This window comes from Toxotes jaculatrix, chromosome 6, assembly GCF_017976425.1.
Source record: "Toxotes jaculatrix isolate fToxJac2 chromosome 6, fToxJac2.pri, whole genome shotgun sequence".
Taxonomy (NCBI): Eukaryota; Metazoa; Chordata; class Actinopteri; family Toxotidae; genus Toxotes; species Toxotes jaculatrix.
Genome location: NC_054399.1, coordinates 6,000,968 through 6,016,782, shown reverse-complemented (window position 1 = coordinate 6,016,782; position 15,815 = coordinate 6,000,968). Strand labels below are relative to the sequence as shown.

General features: G+C 41.0%; 1 protein-coding gene across 1 annotated transcript in view; it reads right to left on the bottom strand.

Annotated features, from left to right (window-relative positions):
- Positions 1-2,209: 2,209 nt before the first annotated feature.
- yjefn3 (YjeF N-terminal domain containing 3) overlaps positions 2,210-15,815 on the bottom strand; it is a 67,195-nt gene continuing 53,589 nt past the window's right edge. Inside the window, exons 2-6 of the mRNA XM_041041115.1 lie at positions 14,551-14,659; positions 7,642-7,752; positions 3,919-4,032; positions 2,668-2,818; positions 2,210-2,406 (exon numbers count right to left, since the gene is read on the bottom strand). Coding sequence (XP_040897049.1) covers positions 2,210-2,406; positions 2,668-2,818; positions 3,919-4,032; positions 7,642-7,752; positions 14,551-14,659 — 682 coding nt within the window. The remainder of the gene's footprint in view (positions 2,407-2,667; positions 2,819-3,918; positions 4,033-7,641; positions 7,753-14,550; positions 14,660-15,815) is intronic.

Below are 15,815 nucleotides of genomic sequence, written 5' to 3'. Positions count from 1 at the left end.
AGAGTGGAAGTGGCGTCATATGGCATGCCATTCAGGAAAAACTCCTCAGAACGCAGACACGAGACATGCTTATGAAGTGCAATGTTCTCGGGCTCATTTGCAGCATGTGAGTTGTTGCTATTTAGTAATGACGCTCGTAAAATCCTTGGAAATTAGAAACGGTATGTACATTCGACTCTTTCACAAATCCCTCTAGACTGAAAATAAAAAGGTGCTAAACAGTGACTTTTAATGCCTGTCTTCATCTTGACAAATGTTTGTGCGACCATGATGAAAACACAACTAGGATTTTATTGGTCAGTCCCTGATAATGTTTTCACAATTCAGTGTTTGAAAGTAACAGAATAAATTTACTGGCATACTGTAGTTAAGTACTATGTACAGGTACATCTCACGGTACTCTGCTATATTTCAAAGAGAATATGTGTAGTTACTGGTCAGTTTTCAGATTAAGATTTTGAATACACCCCCCCCCCCCCCTCCCAAAAAAAAAAACAAAAAAAAACTGTTGAAGATTAAACCAGTGTCTCCAATCTAATCTTCCTGCCTCACTGCTGCTTCTCACTAAATCTTTTGACCACATTTCTTCCACGTGTAAGACCATCTCTCACTGGATATTACAGCAAGTGTCGCTGTCAGTTCTGATTGTTCAGTTCTACGGGCCACCGTCGACTCCAAAGCTCATTACTCAGTGACTCTCATGAGAAGCACAAACGACAGAGCGGTGACAAGCCGTTGTTTCCTGACTTGGATTGGACAGGCATGAAAGACACGACCACTGAGCGCTCAGACATATTTCTACAGCCCTCGTCAGTTCTCCTCTGAAAGATTTAATACCACCGAGCGAAAGAACGGATTGACATTCCTTTTCACTGACTTGCTGCGCCCACTCACACATGTGCACACAACACTGGGCATTAGTGCATTAGTATTCAGAAGAAGCTCCCGTGCATTGTATAAATACACATTACCTCATCCATAAACAGCACAGCAGTCTCACTTAGTCATTCTCATTGGAAACTGCAGCCCTGAGCCCAATAATAAGAGACTTTCCTCTACAGCTGATTATAGTCTGATCACACCTGTTTATGGCTTTCATTACCAAATCAAATCCAGTTGGGAACCAATAAACAGAAGTAACTGTGTGTGCTCATCTAAGAAGCACAGCCTTAATTGCATGTGATGCCTGGTGATTTGTGTCCGTCACTGAACACAATAAACTCTGTTCTGGGCTAGCTTTTGGGTCCTTGAGCGACATGTGGAATCGCTATCATTTCACCACAAGGGTAATCTGTACTCCGGTTCTGAAAATCAATAAATCATATTGCCATGTGTGGTAGTGTGCATGTTATCAGCTAAAATCATGTATGAGAAATGTCTCTTTGTGTCTCAGTTTCTTAAAAACTACGCTGACTGAGTTTTCTGGCCACATGGAGGCAGTGGAACAAGCTGAAAACATAATTTAATAACGCAACTTAACTGCCCTGTTAAAGATGGTTAGCCATTCTACTTTACATAGTCATTTCACAGCCATCTCAGTAGTTGTTAAAATAAAGTGCTGTGTATTGATTGGAGTTTTAAGTGAAGGAAAACAAAACGCCAGGAACTGAACTGTTCTTTAAATTGGAACTTTTTTTTTTTATTGGTCAACGAGAACTGTCTGTACCTTTTGTAGCAGCTAATGAAGTCACTGAAACAAAAGTAACGCAGAGGTACAGGCCGACCAAACAAAACAAAAAACACATGAACATAAAATTTGGAATTACCAGCCTACACCGACTTACCTCAGCAGCACACTTCAGTAGAAAGTTGAACAAAAGAACATAAAAGCATCAGAACATGAACATTTACAAAAGTGTTGAATAAAATTAAATTCCAGTGATTGGCATCATAGAAAATTTGTCTCTCTTTGCTGACTGTGGAAAACAAAATTTCTGTCTTTTGCAAAGTAATCAGAAAACAGTGTAATGCTACAGCTTGTACGAGTAGACTGACACAAAAATTCCTCATTCCATACCAAGACATGATTCAAACCAAAGTTTCTAAATATTACCCTTCTACTGTAGCTCAATAGCACATTTGGCTAAGGTGCAGCCTGTTCTACGCAACTGAGATGTTAACATTAAATCACATTAACAATCTATAAAATACAAAACAAGAGAATCCATTAACCATACATGGTTGCACTGGCTCTTATGTTCCCCATGTGTTACAATTCTATGAGACAGTCTGTGCCAGGGTAGTCTGGGAGGTTAAGCTCGTATTTTTTCTGGATGTCATAGGGCAGGAAGCGTCCGGCCAAGAAATGCTTCCCCGAGAAACTCATGGCACACTTCTTTGGTGCTGTAAGTGAGATGAGAACTTCTGGGTTTATCCCGTCCTGACTTGGTTCTTCGACATCCCAACCTGAGGAAGACAGAGAGGAGCATTTAAGGAGAGGAGCACTGTGATAATTTTCTGCCTGCTGTGCTCACACTCAGCGGGTAGTGTATTTGGGGTATGATGAGCTCACACCGAGCTGACTGTAGCATAAGATTTATCCTCTGCATGTACCTCCAAACTTGGAAAACTCCTGCCAAGGCTCCTAGGGAGCTGCCTGGAGGCTCATTTATCATGCTGTGTTTCTGAGCCTCCAGCCTGATATCTACCGTTTGTATGAACACTGACCTGAAGGCACATCCACACTGACAATGGGGATCTTGACTTGCTTCAGGGTTATCAGGATACCAGAGTAAGGCTCCTTAATGTTGGCACAGTCTGCCTCTGGGCCCAGCATGGCATCAATCACTAGGTTGTAGGCATCATTTATGAGCTGCACCTGAACAGAACACATTGCAGTATACGCAAATGAACACTTCCTCATTTCCTCTAAAGCAGTGGTTCCCAACCTGTGGGTGGCAACCCCCGTAAATGTTTCTCAAACCAAATCTGAGGGGTCACAAGATGATTAAAGGAAAGTTTCACATATTTTCAAGTCTATCTTAAAACAACACTCACATACCCTTATATGCATTAAAATATGCATCGTTTGTTGTTCTTGCTCTCCATACTGACTGTATAGAAGTCAGGCTGTAAGAGATGGGGTCAAAATCCTCAGTGCAGTGATCAATCTGTCCAAAAATGCACTGTGATGTTCAGCTGAAGCTAATGCAAGTCTCCACCCATCAGGGTTAGCCAAACCGAATGCGTACCTTCCAAAGTTACAGTCTTTCCTGTGCAAGATTTCTTCCTTGTGTTGTCTTGCTCAGCTGCAGTGGAATGATAGTAACACAAACACGGTACCAAACACTGGAAAATACCCACTTTCTTTGACTATCTCTGCTGCTAAACTGCTTAGTTGTGTCTAATATTCTTAGCTACAGAAAGAGGAATTTGATTCTGTCCCATTTTTTGTCCACTAGGAAAGGATCTGTATTCACAGTGGGTATGGAGAGGAGGACATATCACATTTACCAATAACTCTTTCATTTCACTGTACGTATTTGTATGTGAGAATTGTTTTAAGACTGTCTTGAAAAAATGTGAGCTTATCCTTTAGCAGCATAGGAAAGAAAAGATCAGATTTTCAGCCTTTACTCTAAACTTTGCTCTTTTTATTGTAAAACACTGGTGAGTTTCACCTCCGCAGGCTTATAGTTATTACTCAAACAATATGAGATTTGGATGAACTCCTCAAATGTCAACTCAACATTTCTTCTATTTTCAGGGGTCACAAACTGAAAAGGTTAGGAAACCACAGGTCTAAATAAGATTTCACAATTTAATCAAAGCAACACACTCTGTTACAAATCAACCAACAGCACATACTTGAAAAGTAGTTTTTAACACCACAGCCAAACTTCACAGCATGCAAGGACACCACTGAGGTCCTTCTTAAAACGTGCTAAAAATGTGTTGCTCTGTAAAAATGCTGCTGACCTCTGTGGGGAGGTAGGAGAGGAAAGGGATGTCCATCTTCTCACACTGAACTGTGAAATCCTGGTGTAGACTGTGAGAGGAGCGTTTAGGGTGGTAGATGGTGGGCTCATATTCCTGCATGACACGAGGGAAACAGAGAAAAAGGGACAAAAATAGAGAAGAGGTTACGTAATATCCACAGTATAGCCTGTGATTTCAGCCAACTTTGGCATGACTGAGTGTGGATGATGCATCAGTGTACATTTGGCCTGAGGTTCACGATGAGTGAAAATACCGTTTACCAATGATCAGGAGTTGTGGTTTTCTGAATGAATACTTCCTTTATAAACTGGAAGCTGAGAAGAGTAGAAATCCAGACACCTGCAGTCTGAAATGTCTGTGATGCTCAGCAGGAAGCACCTGTGATCCATGACCTTTACACAGCCACAGAGATAAATCTTAAAACCTGGGACCCAGTGACAGTGTGTGTGTGTGTGTGTGTGTGTGTGTGTGTGTGTGTGTGTGTGTGTGTGTGTGTGTGTGTGTGTGTGTGTGTGTGTGTGTGTGTGTGTGTGTGTGTGTGTGTGTGTGTGTGTGAGAGAGAGAGAGAGAGAGAGAGAGAGTGTTTGTATGTTTGACCATATAAAAAATTCATGCAACCTCCAAAACACAGTTATTGATAAATGTTGACATAATTACTTTAAAGGGCCAGTTCATCCAAACATTAATTTCCACTTTTACTCCACTGCTTTTCAGATAGAAATCTATCTTTTTACTCAACTACATTTATAAGATAAGACCATTATAGTTACGTTACACATTAATATCTAAATTTAAAAAAACACATGATGAGCTTAAAAAATGACTGTTACAGCAGAACTATCTAACATTATAAAAAGTTGTCGACATCAACACCTTCTCAACCAACTACAATAGTAAAATGTTACTTTTGTATTAAATTAGTTCAACAGCCCAATGTAATATATAACAATTATATTCTGCAGAAGTAGTTTTCACGACTTAAAGTAGATTTAACTGATAACACTTCTGTTCTTTTTTTTTTTAACTTAAGTAGGATTTTCTGTGCAGTATCTTTGCTTTTAATTTATTTTTACAATCTTGTATTAGTACATAGCAAAGGATCTGAATACTTCTTCAGTAAATGCTGTTGTGGTTATTAAGAACTGTGAGTTCCATTCACCTTTGCTGTAATTTGGAGGAGACTGAATCTCTCAGACTCTGGCAAATAAAATTCAAACTCTGCACGTGAGTCAGTACCCCATGAGACATGAGATACGTTGGATCTCTGATTCAAAAGGGATTGCATATTGTGTCTTAACATCTGGCCAATGAATGCACATGAATCTTCTGCTGCTTAAGCCAAATAACTACTTCACAGACATCACATAAAGAAATAAATAAATAGAGACTGTTCTTTCAAATATCAGTGAGCTGTGAGCTGCCCTACAAAGGAAGTGATCTGTCAGGTCAGATGGAGCGCTGCCTCCCTGGAGATCCTAAACCAATCAAACCGCCATGGCCACCGATCACCTGACATCATCTCCATCATGATCTCCACAAAGCAGAGAGGGAGCAGGCCGAGCCAAATACAACCTACTCTGTGTGTGTGTGTGTGTGTGTGGTTTGTGCTTGACCTCATCAGCAGCCACAACATCAAACCATGTGAAACTAAGGAAGAGCTCACAATGACTGTCAGTGTCACTGAGCCTGAACAGAAATGAGCCATGAGACACAAACAAGCACGGGGCACAGACAGGGTCTTTTTCCAGTTAATGCTCACGTCTAACAGGGTTACACTTCCTCTCCTTGAGGGATGATGGTGTCTTGTTGTATTATCTTTATTATGCACAGCCCATTAGGAAGGACAGGATGAGGTCTGCAGCACAATCTTCACAAAGTCTTTAACTGATGAAACAGCAAACGTTTCAACAAGGGACAAGACTTTGAAGACGCGCATCAAAATGTTATTTTTTTACACCCATTAGACTGTGTGCTCCAGTTTGTTAGAGACAGACTTTAATCCTGTGCAATGACAAAGCTGTGGAGGTATAAAATGAAGAGGAGTTGCATTTGGATCATGCTACTTATAACATGACTAGCATCGGAAATGTGAAGTTTCCATGCAACGACTGTCTATAGAGCATGTGTAACGGGCCAAACATCACATCATGTCCACTTGTTTTACAGTAATACGAACAATACAACGGAACTAATGCTTTTTTGTACTCATCCAGTATTAGCTTTGATCAAGGAATATCTGTGTCTTCCGTATGTTTTTCCGTTTACACAGCGGTGGAAATAATCAAAGATGCACAACAGACTTAGACACAACCCGATTTTGTGAACACGGACATCTTGGAGTGACGTGAGAAGCAAGTTGACCCGTTCGCCTGCAGCTGATCATTCGTCTCTATGCTCTGTCTAATCACATTCACAGCTCTGCGTCAGGGGCTCAAGGCCATGTGTGTGTTTGTGTGTGTGCGCACTCACGCGTGTGTGTGTTCATGTTTGTGTCTCGCTCGTATGCGTGCGTGTCTTCCTGCTGACAGGGATCACATCGCACCGTGAAAAACATACACTCTTACACCAGGTTCACAGTCCAAAGTAAGTACTCAAGTTTCTGAAGTTAGAGCAAACGCGGACAAGTGTGGTCCCAGTCGACCTACTGTAGTGTGCAGTCACTTAAAAAATAATAATAATAAAATTTTATTTATACAGCACATTTCAATAACACACAAGAAATGACAGATGCAGATGGTAAAAACATTAGAAACAAAGAAAAAAAAAGATATAAAATAGACAAAACACATTAAAGATGTATAAAAAAAAAAAAGTGGGAATCACTGCTCAACTAGTTTAAGGTTTTCCAGGTTAAGTTCTTGAGAAGCTCCTTATTCATTTCTGGAATGCCAGGGTAAGATATATCTCCCTCAGAGCTGACCTCTGACCTCGTCTTTGGCCTTAAGAGGGAAAAAGACAGAGCGGGAGGTGGGAGGGGAGAGAGAGAGCGACTCCACAGACAGCCATCGGCCCGCTTAAACAAAGTCTGTCTAATATGGTTTTAATCAGAACTATCAATGCACTGTAAATCTAGCATGTCACACACATATGGTAAAGTGTATAGATGCATTCCTTTCTAAACCAAGGATCCCAAAAACACATATCTATTATTTCCCTTCAAATAAAGTCATAGACTGGGTCAGGACTACAGCACCCTACATTTAAAACAAAAGATGCTCTCTCAGCTCCGGTCATGATCTGTAATGTGTTCGGAGGAGTCCTGCCTCCAGAAACCATTTGTCTTGTACTGGCACTCAGTATGCGGCAGACATCATGGTCATGACATCATATCGTGGCTGCCCAGCGTAAGACGCAGACAGCTTTAACGAGAGTAACAATAGCATGATATCATGGCTGTCTGAGAGCCCTTGCAGAGAGGGTAATGGGATAACTACTCCGAGCCATTTACAGGAGCTGAAACGAAATTCTGTAAAGCGCAGAGGGCCTGTATAGGGCATCCCCTGTTAGTCTGGTTGTGCGTTAAGATTGTTTCTTCTATAGTGATATCATCTAAATGGCTGTGTCAGCACAAGACTGTGTTTACAAGGGATCATTTGTTCTGTTGCTGAATATATAGTAGGCACTTACTTTGCTGAAAAGTTGCTTTCTGGCACTGTATTACGGTTGGCTACAGTAACGCACTTTGTGCAGTAGTTTACTCACAAATATGCGCAGGTGTCGGGCACACACCAGGCCAATGGAGCCATTTTGGTCTGGACCACAGATCACCAGCACTGTTGGCTGCTTCTTTGCTAGAGAGCCGAGAGGGTAGGCCTGGTGGAGAGACAAAAGGAGAGGCAGACAAAGAGTTAGAAACAAGCTGATGACTGAGCGAATGGAAAGGTGTGAGACATGGGGATAGAAGAGATGTACAGGGGAGAAAATAGAAAGGGTTACTGAGAGAGAACAATGGTGAGACAAAAACAAGAGGAAGATAGATTGTCATCAGTATTCAGTATTATCCCTTGGACTTCAAGCATCTTATTCATGGCAGGTCACTCGATCTGTGCCTCGGCCTCTCCATCATACTCAGAGTGCCTCACTGCAGCATGCCAGACATGCCAGACACGGGTGGAAATGGCACCAGCTCCATTGTCTCTTCCGTCTATGAGAAAAGGTCCAATCTCATTAAAATAACCCCGGCAGCAGTGGAAAAAATACCAGTGTCCTCGCCGCGGGATGCTTCCGTATATATAACACACTTTCCGTCTCGGCCCCTGCTGCAGCGGGCCGCTGGCATCTGCCTCGTTTACTGGCCGCACATTCCCTTGTAAATCACCCTGCACCTTCTTAAACGAGACAGGTATACGCCTGCGGAACTGTCAACCTGAGTGGCTACTCTTCCATCTCCAGCACCTAAACAGAAGTGCCTTGTGTGTGTCTGTGTGTGTGTGTGTCTATGTGTGTATACTCAGTCATGGTCATTACTGAAAGCCCCAAAGGTGTCTGGCTTCATTTTCCACGGATTGTTCAAAGCACAAAACTCACTGCCACATTATGATCGAGCATTAATACATCATACAAGAATGATTGTTCATCACTGTTAAGGTCACAGCACAATTTCGTAAACTAGAAGAACTTGAACTGAGGGCTTCTGGAAATCTTGGGCAATTAGAGCCCAATGAATGTGTGTCAGAACACAAGCCGCAAAACCAATTAGCCCAGTTTTATCACCGTCATAAATGATATGGGACTGTAGTTCAGAGTAGCACTTTAGATTATAGTCCACAAATTACAGTGCAAGTATTTTGTAGTTATGGGGCACATATAAAAGAATTACAGGATAGTGAATAACCTTTTGTGTATTTCTCTGGAACACATAAATGAATATTTATTTAACTTTGTCTTTTTTTTTTTTTTTAGCAGATATTCATTTAAAATAATTACAGGCCACAATAACATAGTTGTGGTTGATCCAAAGAATTTAATACAATACATCTTTGAATCTATAGATGTAATTTAGTCCCATTTTATAGGCTAGCTACACCTTTTGTTTGTGTCTTCCTTTTAGTATGTATTGATTTCAGAAGTTCCTCAAAATAGAAAATATAATTTTTTGCGTTTTCTCATAACAACATCACAACACCCTGTAATTGTATCCTGTAATTAACAAAGTAGTTACACCATAATTTAAAAGTTGTTGCCCCATTATTACAAGACTTTTCGTCCTCCAGAAGCCCTTTATTGTATCCTATAATTATTTACAATTATTGTACATCATTGTTATTATAAGTGCGCCATAATTACAAATTACTTACACTATAATTTGCAGGTTGTAATGTAAGTGTTACATAATTCAGATTAAAACTTTTTGTGCTGGTTCATCCACTGTTGTTGATCCTTGGCCTCTAAAATTTGGAGATGAGCCTGAAATAGGCCAAAATTCTTCCACTGCGCATTAAACCCATTAACTTCCACTTCCACTAATGTATTCACGACAGGAGAAAGTTCACATGGAGAAATAGGCCATTCCCAACGCTGGATAATTGGATATAACAAGACTCAGAGCGCATTAACTACAGTGATGAAATCCAGGAGAAGAGACAGCGGCCGTTATCTCTATCATAACAACTCAGCTGAGAAATCGTCAGACAGACTCAATCAGATGGAGGAGAGAGTGTTGTGGTTGCTGAGGGCTGACGGTAATATTAGAAAAGAGGGGCAGGGAGTGATTGAGAGGGAAAGAGACACAGGAGATAGAAACTAAAAGCGGACAACGGTAAAACAGGACAGTGCCTTTCATTTTCATATCTAATGAGACAGACAAGCTCTTAGTGAGCTTCACACTGTGTAACCTGGTCTTAATGACACTTAATGACACACCTCACTGAGTTAATTTACAGTGGCACTCTCTGTGATTATGTGTATGTACTGTGTGCATGTGTGGTATAATGTCAGGCTTCCTGTGTTGCCCTGCTCCCCAGAGGGAAATGTTAACTGTAATTACTTGAACCAGCTATTAAAGACTAACTGCTGCCCCCTGCTGTGAACGCACTCCTGTACAGTAAGTGTTGTAGACTAAAATACAACATCAAGAGATTAAAGAAGCAGAGATGTGGTAGACTTAAAGCTGCACCAACCAACAGTTTGGTTAACAAGGGATCGAGTAACTATGTGTAATAACAGAGCATGTTTTGGTTTACTTAGGGTTATTGTTTTGGTTTTGGGGCCCGCAGCTCTGCTCCCATCAGCCCTTGTCCCACATGCATCAGGAAGCGATTTTCAGCAGATTTCCTCTGATAGACTCACTAAATGCTACTTGCCCAGTGCCAGGTGTCAGACAGAAAAGGTTAGCGAGTGAGCTAAAGTTGTTTTCCTCGGGAGATGGTGAAAACCAAAACTGAGCTAAAAGGAGAGTGAATACTGGACTCAAATCCATCTGGTGGACAGAAACACAACTCTGAATTAATTCTAATGTTGCTCCGTGTCTGCTGGACGCCATCGTGTGTTTCAGCGAACACCCATTCACATTAGACGGTTTAATGGCCTCTTCTCCAAGTGCTGAGGACCAGTGAGGGGGAGTGAGGAGGATCAGTGATATCAGCACTGGAGCCATTTCATTCTGCTGGAGAAACCATTAGAGCCGCACACTGCTGAAGGTGAGCCAGGCTGGATCAATTCAAGCAGCACTCTGATTTGTTTTGAGGCATTTGTCTCATCTCACTTTCTGCAGAAGCTTAATATACTCTGACGCATCTCTGTCCTAATCAGCCATTGTTTCTAATGGTGGGCTTTAAAACTGATAACTGAGTGGGTGAAGGCAATTAGCAAAAGAGGAAACAGAGACCATTTCTAATGGGTTTCCGTTCATGATGTCTGCGTTGTTGACGGTGGTACTTCGTTTTTAAATGGAAAACAGAAGGACTGCCGGGGCAATGTTCACGCAAATACTGAAATTCGTGACAACTTTAATCACCCTATTAAAACTAACTTGTAAGTATGACCTAAGTCTTCATACGTTTTGATGCGTAACATACTAAAAAAAAGGCGGTAGCTTGGCCACAGACACTAAAGTCTCATGGATTTTCAGCCAATATTGATGACAACTTCACCTCCTTCTTATCTCAGCTGAAATATCCTGATGTGAGTCTTTCATACACTTAATTCCAAAATAACGTCACGTGTTCTAATAAAGTTTATACTGCCTTGGCATCAAATGACATGTAATCACAGTATTTTTTTTAGAGAGACAACGTGTTATGTTTCGGTTTCAGGCTAATAAACCTGTTCAAATGTTTTCTGGTGTGTGAGATATTTATGATATTTTTGATGCGTAGAAGATTTCTGTAAGTGCAGACAGGTGGTTTGTTGCATCTGTTGAGCAGGTTTGTGATCTAGTTGCTTCTTTTCATCTGCTCCCCCGTAGAACTTCTGACTTTTTTTTTTTTAGTTTGCTGTAGAGTCGTTTTCATGACAGCCAGTAGTATAATATGTCTCACGGCAAACCAAACACACACACACTCACACACACCTAAAAAATGCAGCTGTCTTGATTGCAATAAGGTCTCTAAGGGAGTACCCCTTTGAAATAAATGTTAAAGACACATGTGCCTTCACCTCCAATCAACCTGAAACACACTGAGCCTGAGAAAACACTATCAGGGTCCTAAAAACACAAATATACTCACATATGCAGAAAAATAGTGCCTTTAACCCTGTGAGCCCGTACGTATCATATATGATACCCACATTTCTGGGACTCATTGCATCACCATCAAGCATAAACTTTGCATTTAACCCTTTTAGATGAACTCTTATGCTCGTATACTGACTCCTGGTGGACCCCCCTCACTTTTCCAAATGTTTTGACATGTGTGATACAAACAAAAAATATAATTAGAATTTATTTTTGTAATTATTTTTTTTTTACATTTTGTCAAAGGGACAAATAAAGAGTTCATATTTGAAAAATTAGAATTTTCTGACCATTCTTTCATAGTTCAGGTCTCACAGGGTTAATATTGTACTCAAAGACCAAATGAAAGTCCAGGGGCTCCTGTAAACTATAGGCTAATTTACTGCCGTGTGGGAACAAAAACGTCTCCTGTCTGCACTCAGGTGATGACTGATACAGAAACACACACACACACACACACAGTCTGGGCCTGGTGGCTGTGGCTGCTGGAGCAGTAAACGGATTACTTACAGAAAACCTAAAACCTATCTGGCAACCAGAGGCGCAGGCATGTGTGTGACTGAGCACATGCTTGCCTGTGTGGTATACTTGGAAGCCAGCAGCTGTAGGCCTGCAGTGAAATCAGTGAAATCAGACTGTCTGCATCTCCTTCTACTGTAATTTTCCTTAAATAGCAGTGATGTAATGTAAGCGGTAGCGTGCTGCTGGCGGCTGTGGGCAGCAGCGATCCACAGCGTCCAGGCCATGTTTTTCTAGTAAGGCTATGCTGTTGGGGCTGGTGGTGAAGAGCCAGGCATGAGGCCAGCAGTGGCTGATGATAATAGAGGGGAAGTGGATGTGGTGGGTTTAATCACACACTCTGAGGGGAGAACACAAAGTCTCGAGGTCTGACTGATGCTGCCACTCTGCCTGTCTCAGCTTTTACTTCTCTTTTTTCTTTCTCATGTTCCTCGTTTTACATTTCACTTTCTTTAAAACGTTTCTGTTGAAAAATTTAAAATAATGTATAAAATTTGTATGACGCACATGTTTGCAAAAAGTTGCCTATTTAGGGACTTAGCACAAGTTTGGTCTCCACCAAACTCTGAGGGAAATATCCGGGTTTTTAGCTGCTAGACTTTCAATTAGCTAGTTGCTAACATTGCATGTCTGTTGTTTTTGCTGGGCAGGTAGCATTGGGTTGAGATCAGTGGGTGAACTTTGTCATTTAAAAAGTTGCCCGCTAAAGTAAAGTTGTGGGTGGGGAAACCAAAACAGTGAGCTGAAAGATACTAAAGCGCTTCATCTAGATCAGCAGCTGTGGTCACACTGGTTCTTTTAATTGAACCACAAATCAACTAGAGTTTCGTTTATATCTCTGACATTAGATTGATATTTAGCTGTCTTCAAAGCTAGACATTAGAAGTGTTTCACCAAACTGCTGTTACCACTTTTATCAGTGTCTTTTTGTAACACATTAGTGTTTCTGCTTCTGTATGTTTCTCTCTGTCTTTGTCTCTTTCCCTCTCTTTCTCTTTATCCCTCTTCCTGACAGCAACGCAAGGTTTCATGTGTCTTGTAGCTCAGACTCTTATTCATCACAGCCTGTTGAAGAGCTCGCTAAGGAAACCAGTGTGGCATTAAACCAAGCCAGTGGTCTGGTCAAAGGGAACCACATGTGTTCCTAACAACCCTCCACACACACACACACACACACAGCTCGACACAGTCCAGATCACAGCACAATGAAACTGCAACCACACCAGAGAAGAGGAGCTGTGGTTCTGGACCGGTGTGGTTGAGGAGCACTGAGCTCAGAGCAAGCTCAGGTGTTCTGCCCCGAGGTGAGCAGCTCAAATGTTTGGAAGTAAATGTCACAGAAAGTTAGAACATTTCCTCCACATAATAATCAGTTATGGAAGTTAATGCAAATTTGGAAAGTGTAAGCAGCAGCAGCTGTGACTTTTTGCCCTCTTTAACAATCGAACAGTCACACTGGGAAATTGCTTGGTTTTGTGTCGAGTCCTGAGGCAGAGACAAAATTTTCATGAAAAGGTGAGATGAAATTTGTGAGCTTTCAAAATGGTTTGCTGAGTGATACACAGCTTAGGCTATTAAACGGATTTGCACAGGAGTGAGTTGGTCGAGGCCACAGTTTGATTTTATTTGACTTGAGCTTGTAACAGTGGTTTTGTATTGGAGGGTTTTATGCAGAAAAGGGGCGTAATTGGAAAAATTTGCATGACTTCCTTTGATTTGGCCATTTTTTCCAAAAACATTTTGTGGCTCTGCAAAAAAAGGCAAGCTCTGTCAAAGAAGAGGACTGATTGAATTTGTGTTAATCCTTACAGCTACAAGATTGGTGAAAGGACAGATGGAGAAAAAGTACGCTGTGACATTTTCAAACGGTTTTTAAATGTTTGTCGTGTTGAACTTTGCTGTTTCATTTGCAACACAAAGACAGAGCAGCAAAGAAGGAAAGATAAAACTCTCCAATTAATGGAAAACATGACAAAATATGTGAAAAAGAAATTGGAGTTGCTGCTGTTACAGTAAAGCTAGAAAGAGCTAAAATACACACACACACATCACAGTAAATGGCAACCACTGTTCAGTGCTTGGTGCCGGTGGATTAATGGTCCAAAGAAAAGAGCTTTTAAAGCATAACAGCCCATTCAAGCATAGGTCCATTTCACAATAAAACAAAACTGCTATATAAACATCCTGAAATGATGTTATTTGTCTCAGCCATGATTTATAGTGATAGTACGGGGCTGGATCAGCCTGTGACCACTCAAATATGGATGGATGGAAAAAAAGAGTTTGCCTGGTGCTGTGTTCTGCTTCGTACTTAGAGTAAAGTAGGGATAAAAAAGCAAGGAAAAAAAAAGAAAGCTACAGGGAAAGACTGACAGATTAAAGACAAAGGAGGTATGGAGGACAGAAGGTGTACAGACCTTTGTGATGGCAAGGGCGCATGCTTGTCCCCAGATCTCTATCAGCTGCTGTTGTCCAAACCTGTAGTCCTTCAGTAGCTCTGTCTCGATAGCTGCTGCCTCCCCTTTACTGTCAGACACAGAGCAACACACGGTTAGTAAGAAAGGTATCATGTTTGTTAATCATTATCATCCATAAAAACATCATCAGCATAACTGTAGGTGGAGCAGTACAGGGAGAAATGTAGGCAGTGTTAACATGTTCTCACTTCTCTTTTCCAAGAAATACTCTGAGCCTCACTAAAAGTCTTCGTACACAATTCATAGTTTAGTCCGACATCAGAAATACACTGAATTTAAAGCATCTATAGTGTGAATCAAAATGTAATTTCTGCCTGAAGTTACTGTGATGGCCACGCCAACAGCCAGACAAACATTGGTTGATACCATTTCTCCTTCCTTTCACTATAATTTTACCTTTTCACTCATTTAGGTTTGCATTCAGTTACAGGCAACGTCCACATAGTAACACAACCACCACTATTTGATTTTACGTTATTTACAATTTTTTACAGAAATTCTAGATGAAGTGTGCACATTTAGTTAATGTTGTATTGTCAGCACTTAAGTTCTGCCATTTTAAAAGTGTATTAGCATCATTTTCTTCTCTTTCTTTTTTGTAATATAAATATATATCACTTGTACAATGAGCCGTGTTAAATGTCTGTTGTTTTGGAAGATAATCTTTTTGTGTTGACATCAGCTTTGTGCAGTGTATAAGTCAGTCTCTGTCACAGTTCAGTTTACTGTAGTGTGAGTTCAGTCCTGTTTGTTGACTCGTTTTAGAGCCCAGTTTAGTTGATATACTGTTACTGTTAAATTGGTCTGCTTACATGCACACAGGCTGAAGTGGTTCTCACATATCTGCTAAGGCAACAAGTGCATCCAGAAGGTTTTTAAGAGTGACTCAAACCGGTCTGTAAGTCAAGGTCTTCTCATAACAAACCTTAACAGCTTCTGGGAAGTGTGGTGATGAAACTCAAAACAGAACATGTGAATGATGAACTGAACTGTGGCCTTTACCGAAGCTTACACAGACCAGTTTGTGCCCCATGTATACGTGCACACAACATGTTGTTCATGTGTTTTCTGTGTATGTTATTCTATTTGTAATCTAATCTTCACACATGTATGTACTGAACTGATTGACACCTTGCTGCTCACAGCATGGTGACAGCTGCATTGAAGCCTGCTGGTGCTGCTTTTAGCATGGAGGTGTGTGTGTG